At 38.1% G+C, this 13583-nt stretch overlaps 1 protein-coding gene across 7 annotated transcripts in view; it reads right to left on the bottom strand.

Annotated features, from left to right (window-relative positions):
- Positions 1–13583, bottom strand: part of iqsec2a (IQ motif and Sec7 domain ArfGEF 2a) — a 123666-nt gene that overhangs the window by 67607 nt on the left and 42476 nt on the right. The window contains exons 1-2 of one of the 7 annotated variants that reach the window (XM_055167918.2): positions 5859–6100; positions 5601–5762 (exon numbers count right to left, since the gene is read on the bottom strand). The exons of the other annotated variants lie outside the window; for them this stretch is intronic. Of the exons in view, the coding sequence (XP_055023893.2) occupies positions 5601–5665 (65 nt within the window). The 5' untranslated portion in view covers positions 5666–5762; positions 5859–6100. Of the gene's footprint in view, positions 1–5600; positions 5763–5858; positions 6101–13583 lie in introns of those variants that run through there. 7 annotated transcript variants of the gene reach the window in all.

Raw genomic sequence — 13583 nt, 5'->3', positions numbered from 1 at the left:
AGTGGTTCTCAAACTGGGGGTCGGGGCCCCCAGGGGGGGCCGCGGGATGGTGCCAGGGGGCCCCAGTTTTATGACTTTTATAAAATACATTAATTTATCATGAATTTTGTGTAATTCAATAAAAAAATAAGGCTACTAACCAACAGCACTACTTTGTATAATTTAATCTTTTGTTTAATTAAAACAATTAAGTTTGATAAATTAAATTAAGTTTGAGAACTATTTTTTAATAAATTTTCTTTGGGGGGCCGCAAAGGTATGCACCATACACAAGGTGGGCCGCACACTGAAAAGTTTGAGAACCACTGTTCTAGAGACCCCATTGAAACTGTTTAAAAAATGTCCATTGACAACTCTTTTTAACATATTTCAAATAAACTAGAAGGTATTAGGAAAGCTGTCTGTCTCAGACAAAATGTAGACAGTGTAAAATTAAATAGTTAAAGGACAGACAGAAAAACAGACAGAGTGAGAGGGTGCGCAATTGATGTTAGAAGGGTTATTGAATTGCCTTCTCAGACAGTTCTGTGTAAATCAATTAATCTGTGGTTGTGATCTCACATTTTATCAATAAACAATCCACCCACAAATATCTCATATACAGTCCAAATATACAACACAAATCTATCAAAGCTACCCATTCGAAAAGCAGCTGGCAACCTTCATTCAACAAAAGTGCATTATATATTGAAAATTTTCCTGCTTCTGGCAGCACTAGGGTTTTGTGTGCCAATAGATAATAAACCCAATGCTTATTAAAATGGTACAGTCACATATGAGCTTTACTGGATTACAAGGTCACGTTCTTCCTGATCCAATTTTTTTAACTTTAGTTAGTGTGTAATGTTGCTGTTAGAGCATAAATAATACCTGCAAAATGATAAAGCTCAAAGTTCACTGCCAGGCGATATATTTTCTTGAACAGAATCCGCTTTTCAAAGCCTAAAGCAAACGGACGGTTTGGACTACATCCCTCTACTTCCTGCTTTAATGACGTCAGTACCGTAGTAGAACAGTTTTTTTTACTAACCTCCACCCACAGGAATACGTCAGTCGCCAGCTTAGGGCACAAACGGCTCTGCTAAGCTAAGCTGCTGTCGAATCACGACACACGAAACAAGCTACACGATCAAAACTCGTTACGTATTTCTGAAGGAGAGATTTCATAGAACAAGGAAGACATCAGCCCGAGGACAGTGAAAACAGCGCTATAGAGATAAGTAAATTGTGTGAAAAATACCGTGTTTTTTACACGTGAAACATGAACACATGTTACATGGCGCACTGTAAACACAATCAAAGCTTTAAAAACACAGAAAGAACGGGACTTTTAACTCTGACATCTGTAGGCTATGACAGCAAATAACATTTGTATTTTCAAAAAATACCGCTCAAAGTTATAGCTCTTTTTCCTTACCAATTTTATCATCTTAATTTAGTTCAGACTCACAATCACAACAAATCTTCCAACATATTTGGCCAATATTAATTCCAATTGATTTAAAGGCGGAGTGCACAATGTTTGAAAAACGCGTTGGAAAAGGAGACGGGCCGACTACCAAAACACACTTATAGCCAATCAAATCAAATCAAATGCCGGGTTGCGTATGTGCGGGGCGGGTCTATCAACAGAAGGTCCAGATTCTATTGGGGTAGGGGCGTGTTTGTTTAGGTGATTTCAAATATCAGCATTGGCTCTCAAACATCATGGACTCCGCCTTTAATGGTTTAGTTCTTCTTTAGGGATTAAGGAAATCTGTATCACAGTTTTCTGGTTTTAGTTTGTTATATAAATTGCAGAACAAACAGGCACATTTACTATACATTTTTCTTATTAAAGGCACAGTTCATCTGAAACATTGTGTCTTTATTTACTCACCCTCATGTTATTTGCTTATTATTACACGGCTCTCTGGAATGCTTGATTCTGATTGGTCAGTTGAGACATTTGCAGGTTTGTTCTTTTCAAATAATAACCGCTCAAAGTAATAACGCATGGCCGGAACTACTTGTACGATTAAAATCGCTCCGCGCCAATAAAGACCAATAAAGATTACTGTATGGCGCCATCTTGTGACAAACACTGGACAACCACAATTAAAGAATGGAACATTTTGACATTAATTTTAACATGTACGGAAAAAACAAAACATTTAAACAGTGGATAGAAGAACGAACAACGACAAGACACCGAGAGCTTACTGAGACTGAACTTGACAAAATAGAGCATGACAGCTACGAAGCCAACACAAAAAAAAATACAGAATGGGCATTAAAACTTCTCAAAGACTGGCTAAAAGAGAAAAAAAATGGAGACAGACAAGTATGAAGCAGAGGATCTTAATAAGGTATTACGATCATTTTATGCATCTGTGCAAAGTTTCGCGAAAGGATAAAAATGTTCATTTAAAACAAACATGCCAATAAAATGTTTCAAATTCATATTCATGTCCGTTTTTTTTCTTATGTGACAAGTAGCCGTGTAATAAGCGGGATAATGTAGAGGCAGCCGGTAGTTATCGGGAAATAAGCCCCGACAGTGTGATCAGGACCCGACGCGAAGCATTATCCCTTACTTAAAAGATGTTTCAGATGCTGAAAGTATGACTACACTGAAAAAAACTATTCATTGAATTTAATAAAAAAAAAAAGGTAAGTGGTTGCAATCAATTTATTTAAGCTACATTTAAACAAAAAAGATTAGTAAAGTAAAATAAAATATAAAACTTTTGTTTAAATGTAGCTTAAATAAATTGATTGCAACCAGTTACCTTAAACAATTGATTAAATTCAATGAAATATTTTTTCAGTGTATCCAGACATTATGTAATTAACACTTCTGTGTTTGCAAACTTTTCTTTTTTGTAAATAAATTTAAATATGAATGAAATTTAGGAGTTTATTTTGTTGAAGTATTCCTTTAAATATAAAACTGAGAGCGCTGCACTAGATGTTTTAAAGTGAGATGCTGTATTTAGATTGATTTCACACTTGGAGGCACATGTTTTTCTCCTGAAATAGAAAGTTAACATATCTGACTCACCTATCTTCTTGAGAAAATTGTGATATGTGTGCGCATATGTGTGAGGTAACTGAGTGAGACAATGTGCAAAAGGTTAATTATGTGCTTGTATCTCATAATATTGAGCTGTGAATTATTTAAATTACGTCTATATCTACACTTGTTTTTTTTTTTGTTAGATCTTTTTATCTGGAGTGAATCATGAGGCATTCAAAGCGTTTGCTTTGCACACTCAGCAAACTACAAAAATCTTCATGCAGTAAGCATTAGAAGTCAGTGTGCATACGTCACTTCTGCACTCCGTTAAAATGCAGTTTCTGGCAGACTCTGGGCACTTCCTGTCTAAACTACGGGCCAGAACTGCTGAAGCAGCCCTATAGGAATTATCTCAGCGCTTATTAATAAAGGCTAAGCTTGAAAACACATTGTTGGAGAGGACGAACGCTGTCTGTCACGACACAGAGCGCTGTAATTGTTTCACAGTCTCTTTTTGCACAACCTCGAGCAGCTTGTCATCCACACCGAACCGGATCACAGCTTTGGCGTACAGACGAGAGAATCACAGACTAAATTAATGCATTCGGGCTTAAAATAGCAGCACTGCTAAAAATACAACGTAACTAGATGTATTAGAACACGATGAATGTACAAAAATAAAATTCATGACACTTTTTAGTCCAAGAATTTCTATATTTAACCACCCAACAGTTTTGTAAGCAAATATTGTGTATCTTCAATAATGGGCTAAATAAAAAACTAACTGCAATGTAAACCTCTGAAAACAATGTTTACAAGACTAAATTTAAGGATGCTGCAACTAATTTTTACAGTAAATTGAGCACCATGGGAAGACGAGTTATTACATTCTGCCGAAAGGTGCAGTTTGCATGGATATAAATGTGATGCATAGGTAAATAGATACTTTATCAGATTGCATGGATATAAAGCTGCAATAAGATGTAATGTGACTTAATCAAAATATAACCTAATGCGCGTCAGGCTAAAATAGCCATACTTCATACTTTATGAGATAAATTCAAGCGATGGTAAGGCAAAAAAGAAACATGGTGCAATGTTATTGGCTAAAACACAGGGTTGATCCCTGGAGAGATAATAGCGATCAAACATCACACTCATATTTCAATGACTGTGAAAATTGTGCTAAAACTTTGACAGTTTATATATCATACAGCAAACACACCCCAAGACAGCCTGATAATCTTTAGCTTTTCAAATGAAAACCATAACAAGACATGCTAAAAACAGTTGGCTACCATATGGCAGCTTTTACAGGACCGCATAATACTCTCTTGGATCTGAGAGGCCCTTCCACCGGAATAACGGCCTGCTCATCTCGTTACATTCACTTACTATCATGCATCACAGATGATAAACGACTTAATAAATAATTCCTTAATGCAATAGATGAGAGCCCTCCAGATCCAGCCATCATAACAGAGATTGTGAGGTACATGAAATGCAACTTGGCAGCACACTTGCTGAAGAAAAGTCATTCTATCTCTAGCACATACTCAACCTCTCGTTGACAGTGTCGTAACTCTCAGCAGCTTGTAAAAACAGCTAAAATCTCTCCAGCACTGTTTAAACCCCTTAGATGAAAGGACTAACACACTCAGAAGACCCACTGTCAGCCGTAAAACAGCGAGAGAGTTTAGTGAGCCCACTTAGGTCTGATCCAGCATGCTAGAGTTTTACCATGGTTTTTACAAGTGTATACTTACTGCTTCAAAACTTCATGGTTGTGTAAACATTTACATTTATGCATTTAATTGATGCTTTACTCCAAAGCGACAGGGCGTTCAACCTATACGTGTCATTTATTATTATGTGTGTTCTCTGTGTGCCAAACCCATGACCTTTGCGTTGCTAACACAGTGCTCTATCAGTTGAGCTACAGGAACACATTACGCTTCTTCAGCATCTTCAAACAGGTTACTCTACCAACACAGCATGCCATTTATACCATAATTATACTGAAATCTGACAATATATTCATTATATAGGCGTATGAGCATTTACCTATGTATATACAGTTCAGAAAACATAAAGGATAAAAATCAACAAACATTAGTAAATATTAGACTTGATTCAAATAAGGAGGGCTTCCCTTGTTGAGGGAACCCTTGTTGACATAAGTCTAGCCAAAACACATTCAAAAGACTACATGAGCTTATCTATAATGTATAGGAGAGTAATAACTCATAATTAAACGCATGATGATCACACACCCATGCCTGTTTTTTTTTTAAGATACAGTGTTTTTGACTCGTACGTTGGCCTCGAGCGTTTTCTCTGCGGCTAGGAATGCGCTTCTGCCATTCACAATAAACAGAGGACCCATTTGCGCACTTTAACGGGTATTATGTGTGCAATCGATTCAGTTCCTCCCTTATTTTACGTTATCCATGACTCAAAACAGCATATTCGCAGGGCAAGTAGATAATTATCTGCAATACACTGACTAAAATTCGCATGCGTATTGGGATGTCAGCTTAGCAAAATGATCACAAACAACCACTTGTGCCGAAAACAAACAAACTATAACGTTGCGTCTTACCAGTACACAAGCTTGTTATGAAGAATCGCAGGGGTCTTATCCGACGCGCAGTTGATGCACCACATCGTTGCGAGAAACAAGTCCGCCTGCGCAAGCGCTATTTCATCTGACCGTTGATGTGGCTCGTGCGGTCCTCGCGGCACGGAAGAGGAGCGGGAATCTCTTCAAAATCAAATGGCATGGTTGGCGATTTCATGTTCTGTCATTAGCGAGGAGATGATGAGGAGCGTCGAGCCCCCAAATCACCGTAATCTCTACCCTCCTCCCTGTCTCCATCTCTCTCTCAGCCCTTTGAATCTTCAGGCTCGTGCAGCCAGGGTGACACAGCACTCAAAACGCGAAAACGCGTCTGCCAAGAGAGCTTGGCAGAGCGTGTGCTGCGTGACCCGGACCTCCAGGCGTCATTTGACGGGCTCTGCTCGGTACAATTAAGATCAATACGCTGTCACGTGACAAAGCAAGCGCGAGTGACTGCTCGGTGGAACCATGTGGTGGTCAATGCGCGACTTTTGTAGCCGTGTAAACATTCTCTCTCTCTCTCTCTCTCTCTCTCTCTCTCTCTCTCTCTCTCTCTCTCTCTCTCTCTCTCTCTCTCTCTCTCTCTCTCTCTCTCTCTCTCTCATATAAAAATACGTTTGTGTAAATTGTATGGCTACTGTCGTTTATGATAGCGAGGATGCTGTAGAATAGAATAATAACTGTACCACAGATAGTATAGTATTTTGTAGCATTATACTTTATAAACTGCAGGTATGTGGCTTTATTAAAATACCCAGAGATGGTTTTACATGTCCATTTACAACCCCTTAGAATAGAGACAGAGCGCATCGCGTCACAACCTGAAAACCACGCCCACCGGGGGGGAAAGCAATCCAACAGTCTCCATTGACTTTGTATTGCAAAAGGCCGCCTCCTTGTCATTTCTGGCTTATAACAAAAAACTGAATAATGCCTAAAAGCTGCTTTGGGACAATATGTACAGCTAACAAGCCAAAGAACACAGAAATAAGTTTTTATAAGCTGTCGAGCCGTAAAACCCAGTCTTTAAGGAGAATAAAGTGGATCGCCGATTACGTTTCCCCCTATTGGACGCAGTTTTACTAATAGGAGTACTATGAAAAGTTGCCTGTTTCCATTTCTGTGTCTAAACGCTCGTTTTTTGAAGTCGACAGCTTATAAAAAATTATTTATTTATTTTTTTGGCGTGTTAGATGTACACCTTGTCACACAGCAGCTTTTAGGTATTATTCTGTTTTTAAGTTTAATCTGTAAATAAGTTTTAATAAGCTGTCGACCCCAAAAAACGAGCGTTTAAAGACACAAAAATGGATACAGGCAACTTTTCATAGTACTTCTATTAGTAGAACTGCGTCCACTAGGGGGAAACGTAGTCGGCGATCCACTTTATTCTCCTTAAAGGCTGGGTTTTACGGCTCGACAGCTTATAAAAACTTATTTCTGGGTTCTTTGGCTTGTTAGCTGTACATATTGTCACACAGCAGCTTTTAGGCATTATTCAGTTTTTTGTTATAAGCCAGAAATGACAAGGAGGCGGCCTCTCGCAACACAAACTCAATGGAGACGGCTGGACCGATTTCCCCCCCGGTGGGCGTGGCCCCCAAATTTGCATAACGGCGCTCTGTCTCTATAAAATGGTCTATTATTACCTTATTTGAAAGGGCCATGAATAATAATGTTGAGCTCTGCTCTGATTGGCTGTTTGTCAGAGAACGTCTTTAGAAAAGAGAGTATGCACCTGACGTCACCTTCTGCGAAAGTGACTGCGGTTACACCCACTGAGTGGCAAAAAGTCTGAGCGACAGCATTAGCGTAGCATGAAAACGTGTCTAAAATTGGAAAAGTAGTTGTGTGATTGACTGTGCTAACAGATTCAACAAAAATTTGGAGCGGTCTTTATCCAGACTGCAAAAAACACTCAAAGGAGAAGTAAATCAGTAGCAGTAGCCATATGTCAGGTAAGTACAATTTGGTATAAAAAATCCTATAAAAATACACCAATGAATACTCTTATTGCAAAGTTTTGTCAGTGATCCTTCATTAAAAAAACATCCATTATGATGAGATTTGTGTTCTACAAAGGTGGGATGGTTTAATAGAGTTAGGCAAGACAAACATAGGCCTATATGTAAGGAAAAGCAATGTCTGGCCATATGCCAATGTCCACAGACTACTGGTTGTTTAGCAAGTTGTTAGGGTCACTGTTAAGACCAACTAAATTCAATTTAAGCAGATAATATTCAGTTTTACAGGCGTTTTTGCAGCAGCCGCTATGAAAACCAGCCATTTTGTTGAATGTTTTGCCACTTAGCAGGGCGAGCTACGGCGTGGTCACGTGGAAAAGTGACATTGTTGCATACCCTCTGTAGCTGTGTGTGTGTGTGTGTGTGTGTGTGTGTGTGTGTGTGTGTGTGTGTGTGTGTGTGCGTGCGTGTTGTTTGGAGATTGTTAATGGATGTTTCTGAGTGGTAAGTTTGTTTTTTTCAGACCTGCAAAACGTAACTATAAAGTCAAAAGTAGAACTTCAGCCTAAACGCTAGCATTAACTAGCATATAACGCAAACTCGGTATTCTCAACTATGGTTTTTAGCATTGTAACAACATTGTAATTAATTGAACATGTAATTTAATGTCGCAACAGTCACAGTTGGTGTTATGTTGAGATTGGCCTGTTTTCCAGCTGTCTTTTGCATGCACGAGGTTTACATAGAGGAGGAACGATCGTGTTTGAGGCTCACGATATATCATTACCATGTACAGAGCTTGTGTTATTCAGCTATGTCTAGGTAGCCTGTTATTTGCTATAGGTTCAAAATACTATAGTATCTGGTAATTTGCCTAAAGTTTACTTTAGGAAAAAATACAGTATACAGTTTTTTTTTCATGTGGGCTGTCTCTGTTCTCATTATGTATTTATTGCCAATGGACTTCGAATAATGGACTATTTAGGGACCGATCTTGTTAAGCGACAGCTTAATTTCGATCATCATAACCATAATAATGGCCACAAGGACAACTTGGCTTGCATTTTTCACAGGGACATCAAAAAACACAGGAGATTTGTGATATTTCTCCCTCTTTGTCTCTTTCCCTGGCCTCGGGACGGCTTTATATAATTCATTATATTCCACATTAGCCACCATTTCGATGCCCCCTTCCCATGTTTGTCATCTGTCTCATTCTTCAGCCCAAGCTGCTCAGTGTTCTGTTCTCTTGATCTCTCCTGTGTCACATTCTTCTTACATCTCAGAGGATAAAATCACTTACCTCCTTCATACAAAACTATTCTCTTACAGCACTGCCTTGCTAAAGGCATATATTTAAAAAAGACAAATTAACAGTTTGATCTGTCTATAGTGAATTACATTTATAATTTTTTAATTCAGTGTGATCATGACTTAGTCTTATTGATGGTTCCCCGCTCTGCCATTGTGAAGGACATTTCTCTAACTGCACCACAAGGAGGCACGGACCGAGGATGTATCCTGAAAATGCTTGAGCAAGAATACTCAAGTTCATCCTATACAGATTACTTTTTAATGTAAACAATGAGGCATGCATAAAATCCCACATCTGGTACAGCAGTTTTAGGGTAGTTTACACATATGATTTCATCAAATACATTTGCATTTATACTGTGTGCGTTTCCCTGAAAGAGAAAGCCGACCAAAGACATCAAGATTAGTAAGAGGGCATCTGAGAGACATGTAGTCACATAATAAAGGGCTTACATTAACTACAAATTTTTCAAAGGGGGGTGGGGTGAAAGACGGAGGGAAATTAGGGTTTAGAATCACCTAGGTGTGGCTGACTAAACATTCAATACAATTAAACCGTTGGCTTTCCTCTTCCACCCTCATGTGATGGCAAACAGTATCATCCTGCTATATTTTACAATAATGTAACTGAGCTTAAGATAAACAGGCTAACCACCTTCACACTGAAGACACAGTGACACTGAATAAACACACAGACCTACACTGTGCCTCAAACTCACAGTGATACAGGTTGTTTATTACATGATCTAACTTAACCATTCTGATACAAGCCTATTTTATTTTACTGTTCTTATCCACTACCCATGCAGCATCACTAGCCCATTTCAATATCTCCAAGTTGCCACGTGATGCAGTATTTCACATGATGAAACATACATAAAGGTTCATGTCGACAGAATGTGCTCTTACAGCCTCCCATGGTGGGCGGAGTCAATGTCAGTCTCCTTGAATTTCCCCTTTCATGATTCCCCAAGAACAACGCTACAATGTTCTGCTGACTGCAATATTAATAAAGTCTAACTAGGTCATTTGAGCGATCATAAAGATTCGGCCTTAAAATGCAGCCGGTCCAACCAGCTGAAAGAAATTGCTTAAGATTAACATAAACAGTATTTGCCTAATATACAGTAAGTATTTTTCTGTTTGTTTACAATGCAAAACTTGTGAACTCAATTGTATGTGTTGTTACAGTTACAGTAAGTTAATGGGAATTTACAGTAAAAATGTAGGGCTAGTGGAAATAAAGTGTTTATTTTCATTTTTATTACACCTAATGTCATAACGCAAAATGTTGGTGGCCCTAAAAATAGATTTGATTATTAAATATATAATTCTTTTATCTTTTAATTTTTGTCTGAAAAATAATTAATCCATAAATAATAAAAGAAGTAACTTCCCATCATTCCTTATTCTTTCAGCAGTTCTCTCTTGCTTTACTCTACATTTGTCCATTACTGTAATCCTGTTTACCAATCTATCATTTCTCTCTCTCCATCTCTCTCCGCAATCATACTGCCCCCTCTCTCTTATTACTCATTATCTCTCTTCCCATTGCTTCCACTATTTATCCCTCCTTCCCTGTGTTGTCACTTTCTCTGAAAGAGGCAGATTCAGGAGGGGGGCATAGGAGGAGAGAGTTGCTTGGTGACGGTTGCTAAGAAACGGATGTGGGAGGGGTGCAGAGAGCTGGAGTCAAGAATGGCGTTGCCTTGGCGACCAAGGTTTCACACTGTCTTACAGGATTTGGCGCAAGATGGGAGGGCTCTGTGAGCCTCTTAGGGGTTATACAGCACAATCATATTATCACACATACACAATATGCATGTACATATGTCAATACACACCACAATTACACCAACACTATAGCTAATATGTTGGTTTATGGATGAAACTAAAAAAAAAACATAATGGGTTTCCTGTTCTTTTGATCTGCCTGTGGAGGTGAAATAAGATTGTAATTTCTTATCATCTGAATTTTAAAAATGAAATTTTTTGAAAATGAATGCGGGCCAGAGACTGCTTTAAAACAACTTTAGTAGAAGTAATGCCTTATTAACCACAAATTCCCACAGAATCTATATATTAAACTGGCGTAAGAGTAGCTACTTTCTCATTGCTAAGTTTTACACTTTGTTTATTGAAAGTCTTGACCTAATACTTGACTTGGATCCAACAGAAACAGCTTTATAGGAATGTACCATTTAAATTGAAAGTTTATACCATTTTTTATACGTTGAAATACACATCACTTGAAAGATAATCCAACAGCAATGATTCTACTTTCATGGGAATAGTAAAGATGTATAAGAAATGAAAACACCTTTGTCCTGTAAAACAGCAAATGATGCAAAAGCCGCTAAATGTCACCTCAGACAAAATGAGATAATGATAATAAACTGATGCTTTATAAGTTCATCAAATACTTTAGCCTCAAATACGCCTAATCCCGGCTTTAGGCCATTCAGAAATACCCGTTTGTTGGCAGAATCCATGAGGAATCTGATAAAAATGCTAATTTACAAGAAAACATGCCAGATGCACATGTATGAGCTCTTTAAATGTCCCTTATAGAGGCTAAATTCAATATGGATGATGGAGGAACTGTCCATTGTGCTGAATACAGTCTGCATGCTTCATAGCAACCTGACCTCTCTCACATGTAAATTGCTTCATTAGTAACCTAGAGCATAAAAGATGCATTACACAAAAAATACATAGAACTTATTTCCCTCAAAACCACTGGGTACATTCAGTAACTGAACTTTCCTTATATGATATACTTTGGGAAATAGTTATATTAAAAGCTCTTGTAGCTGCTTGAATTGAGTTGGTTTTGCATGTTGCATTTCACTTGTCAGAGGTTGTTTGCCAAAGCCACTTATCAGAAGCATAAGAGTTTTTCAAGTCATAAGTCATTTTAAAGGCAGGGGCACGATTTTTGGGAAACGCTTTGGAAAAAGGGAGTCGAGCCAAGTACCAAAACACACTCGTGGCCAATCAGCAGTAAGAGGCGTGCATGTCTACTAACCAACATCGTTGCCTGGGTTGCGTATGTGTGGGGCGGGTCTATAAAAGAAGGTCCAGATTATATTGGGTTAGGGGCATGTTTGTTTAGGTCAGTGCTTCTCAATTATTTTCTGTCACGCCCCCCCTAAGAAGAAGTAAACATTTCGCGGCCCCCAACTCTCCGCCGCGACTGTAAATAGTATAATTTGTCTATAAAATTACACATCTGCAAAACATTGTATCCTTATTAACATTGAGAAAACACAAAAAGAAAACAAAAAAAAGAAATATCGATCAACTTACAACAAAGAATAACATTGTTTTTTAGTCTGTAACAGAAAAGACTTAAAATGCATAAATTTGCCTGAAATAAAAAAATCAATCCTTATATAAAGTATAATATTTTTTGACCATTTGATACTGAAAAATTAAATTAAATATAATCCATACATAATAATAATTAAAAAAATCAAGCGGCTTATCAGCGTGATTGGGGTGTAATGTCTTTAAGTGACGGGGCAAAAAAAAATCACTTCCTAAAAAGGATTTTCCCCGGGGGCTCGCGCGCCCCCCCTGGTGTAGCTTCGAGCCCCCTCTGGGGGTCCCGCCCCACTATTTGAGAAGCACTGGTTTAGGTGATTTCAAATGTCAACATTGGCTTTCAGAGATCATGCACCCCGTCTTTAAATAAGAAAATGTTTACAATTAACCCATCAAAGGATTAAAACAACTCGGCATATTGAGTTGAAACAACCCAGCATATCTTAAAGTGCCCATCCTATAAAAAACTCACTTTTTCTGGGTTTTGGGGTGTTCATTTGTGTCTCTGATGCTCCCACACGCATACAAACTTGGAAAAAAATCCATCCATGCTGTTTTGAGTGAGATACAGGTTTCTGAATGTCCTCTGCTTTGAGTCTCAGATTACACAGTTTCAAACTCAGCTCCGTTGTTACGTAACTAACTGTTTCGTCACATTCAGTTTGAATTTTCCAGCCCACCACCCCACTCGCAGGTCTCCACCCACCAGGAGCTAGAGAGAGCACAGAGAGAGCAGTCACTTGATACCCTGTGCTGTCATCATGTCTCACGGAAATAACAGCAATTTGGATATTATGGATTATACTCCCGCCTACTTTTAAAAACAAAGTTTTAACGCGTGGTTATTGGAACCCGGAGTAATCTTATATACAGTGTGTTACCGAAATGTGATGTAAACAACAGACTATCACAGACTATAACAGACGGTCACTATGTATCTATATTTCACGGATTATACGCATTTGTGGACAAAAATGTTCATTGAATGTATTTTATTGGACTTTCATGGATCATTCACACTTCTGAAACAGACTGGATTCTATTCGCGAGCATTGTATCAACAAAAAAGGTAAGAAGTCACGTTATATTTTGCATGTTGTCATCTTCTGTCACAAAATACTACATTAGAGCATCTATATCTCAAAACAGAGATCATACATTGATGCTAATCCCGTAAATTATACCTTTTAAATGTATAGTGATGTTAAAATTGTTTAAGTTAGGCTATATAGATATTTTTGCAGGCTAGATAGTTTGAAAGTTAAAAAAAATGTTTAACGGCTTTATTTTACAATTCTACAAGAACTAAGTAATAGTGCTTTGCCAAACTAAAAGTGTTTTGCCAAACTAACCGAGACCG

The sequence above is a fragment of the Misgurnus anguillicaudatus genome, chromosome 5, assembly GCF_027580225.2.
Source record: "Misgurnus anguillicaudatus chromosome 5, ASM2758022v2, whole genome shotgun sequence".
Lineage (NCBI taxonomy): Eukaryota > Metazoa > Chordata > Actinopteri > Cypriniformes > Cobitidae > Misgurnus > Misgurnus anguillicaudatus.
This window is presented reverse-complemented; position numbering and strand designations above follow the sequence as displayed.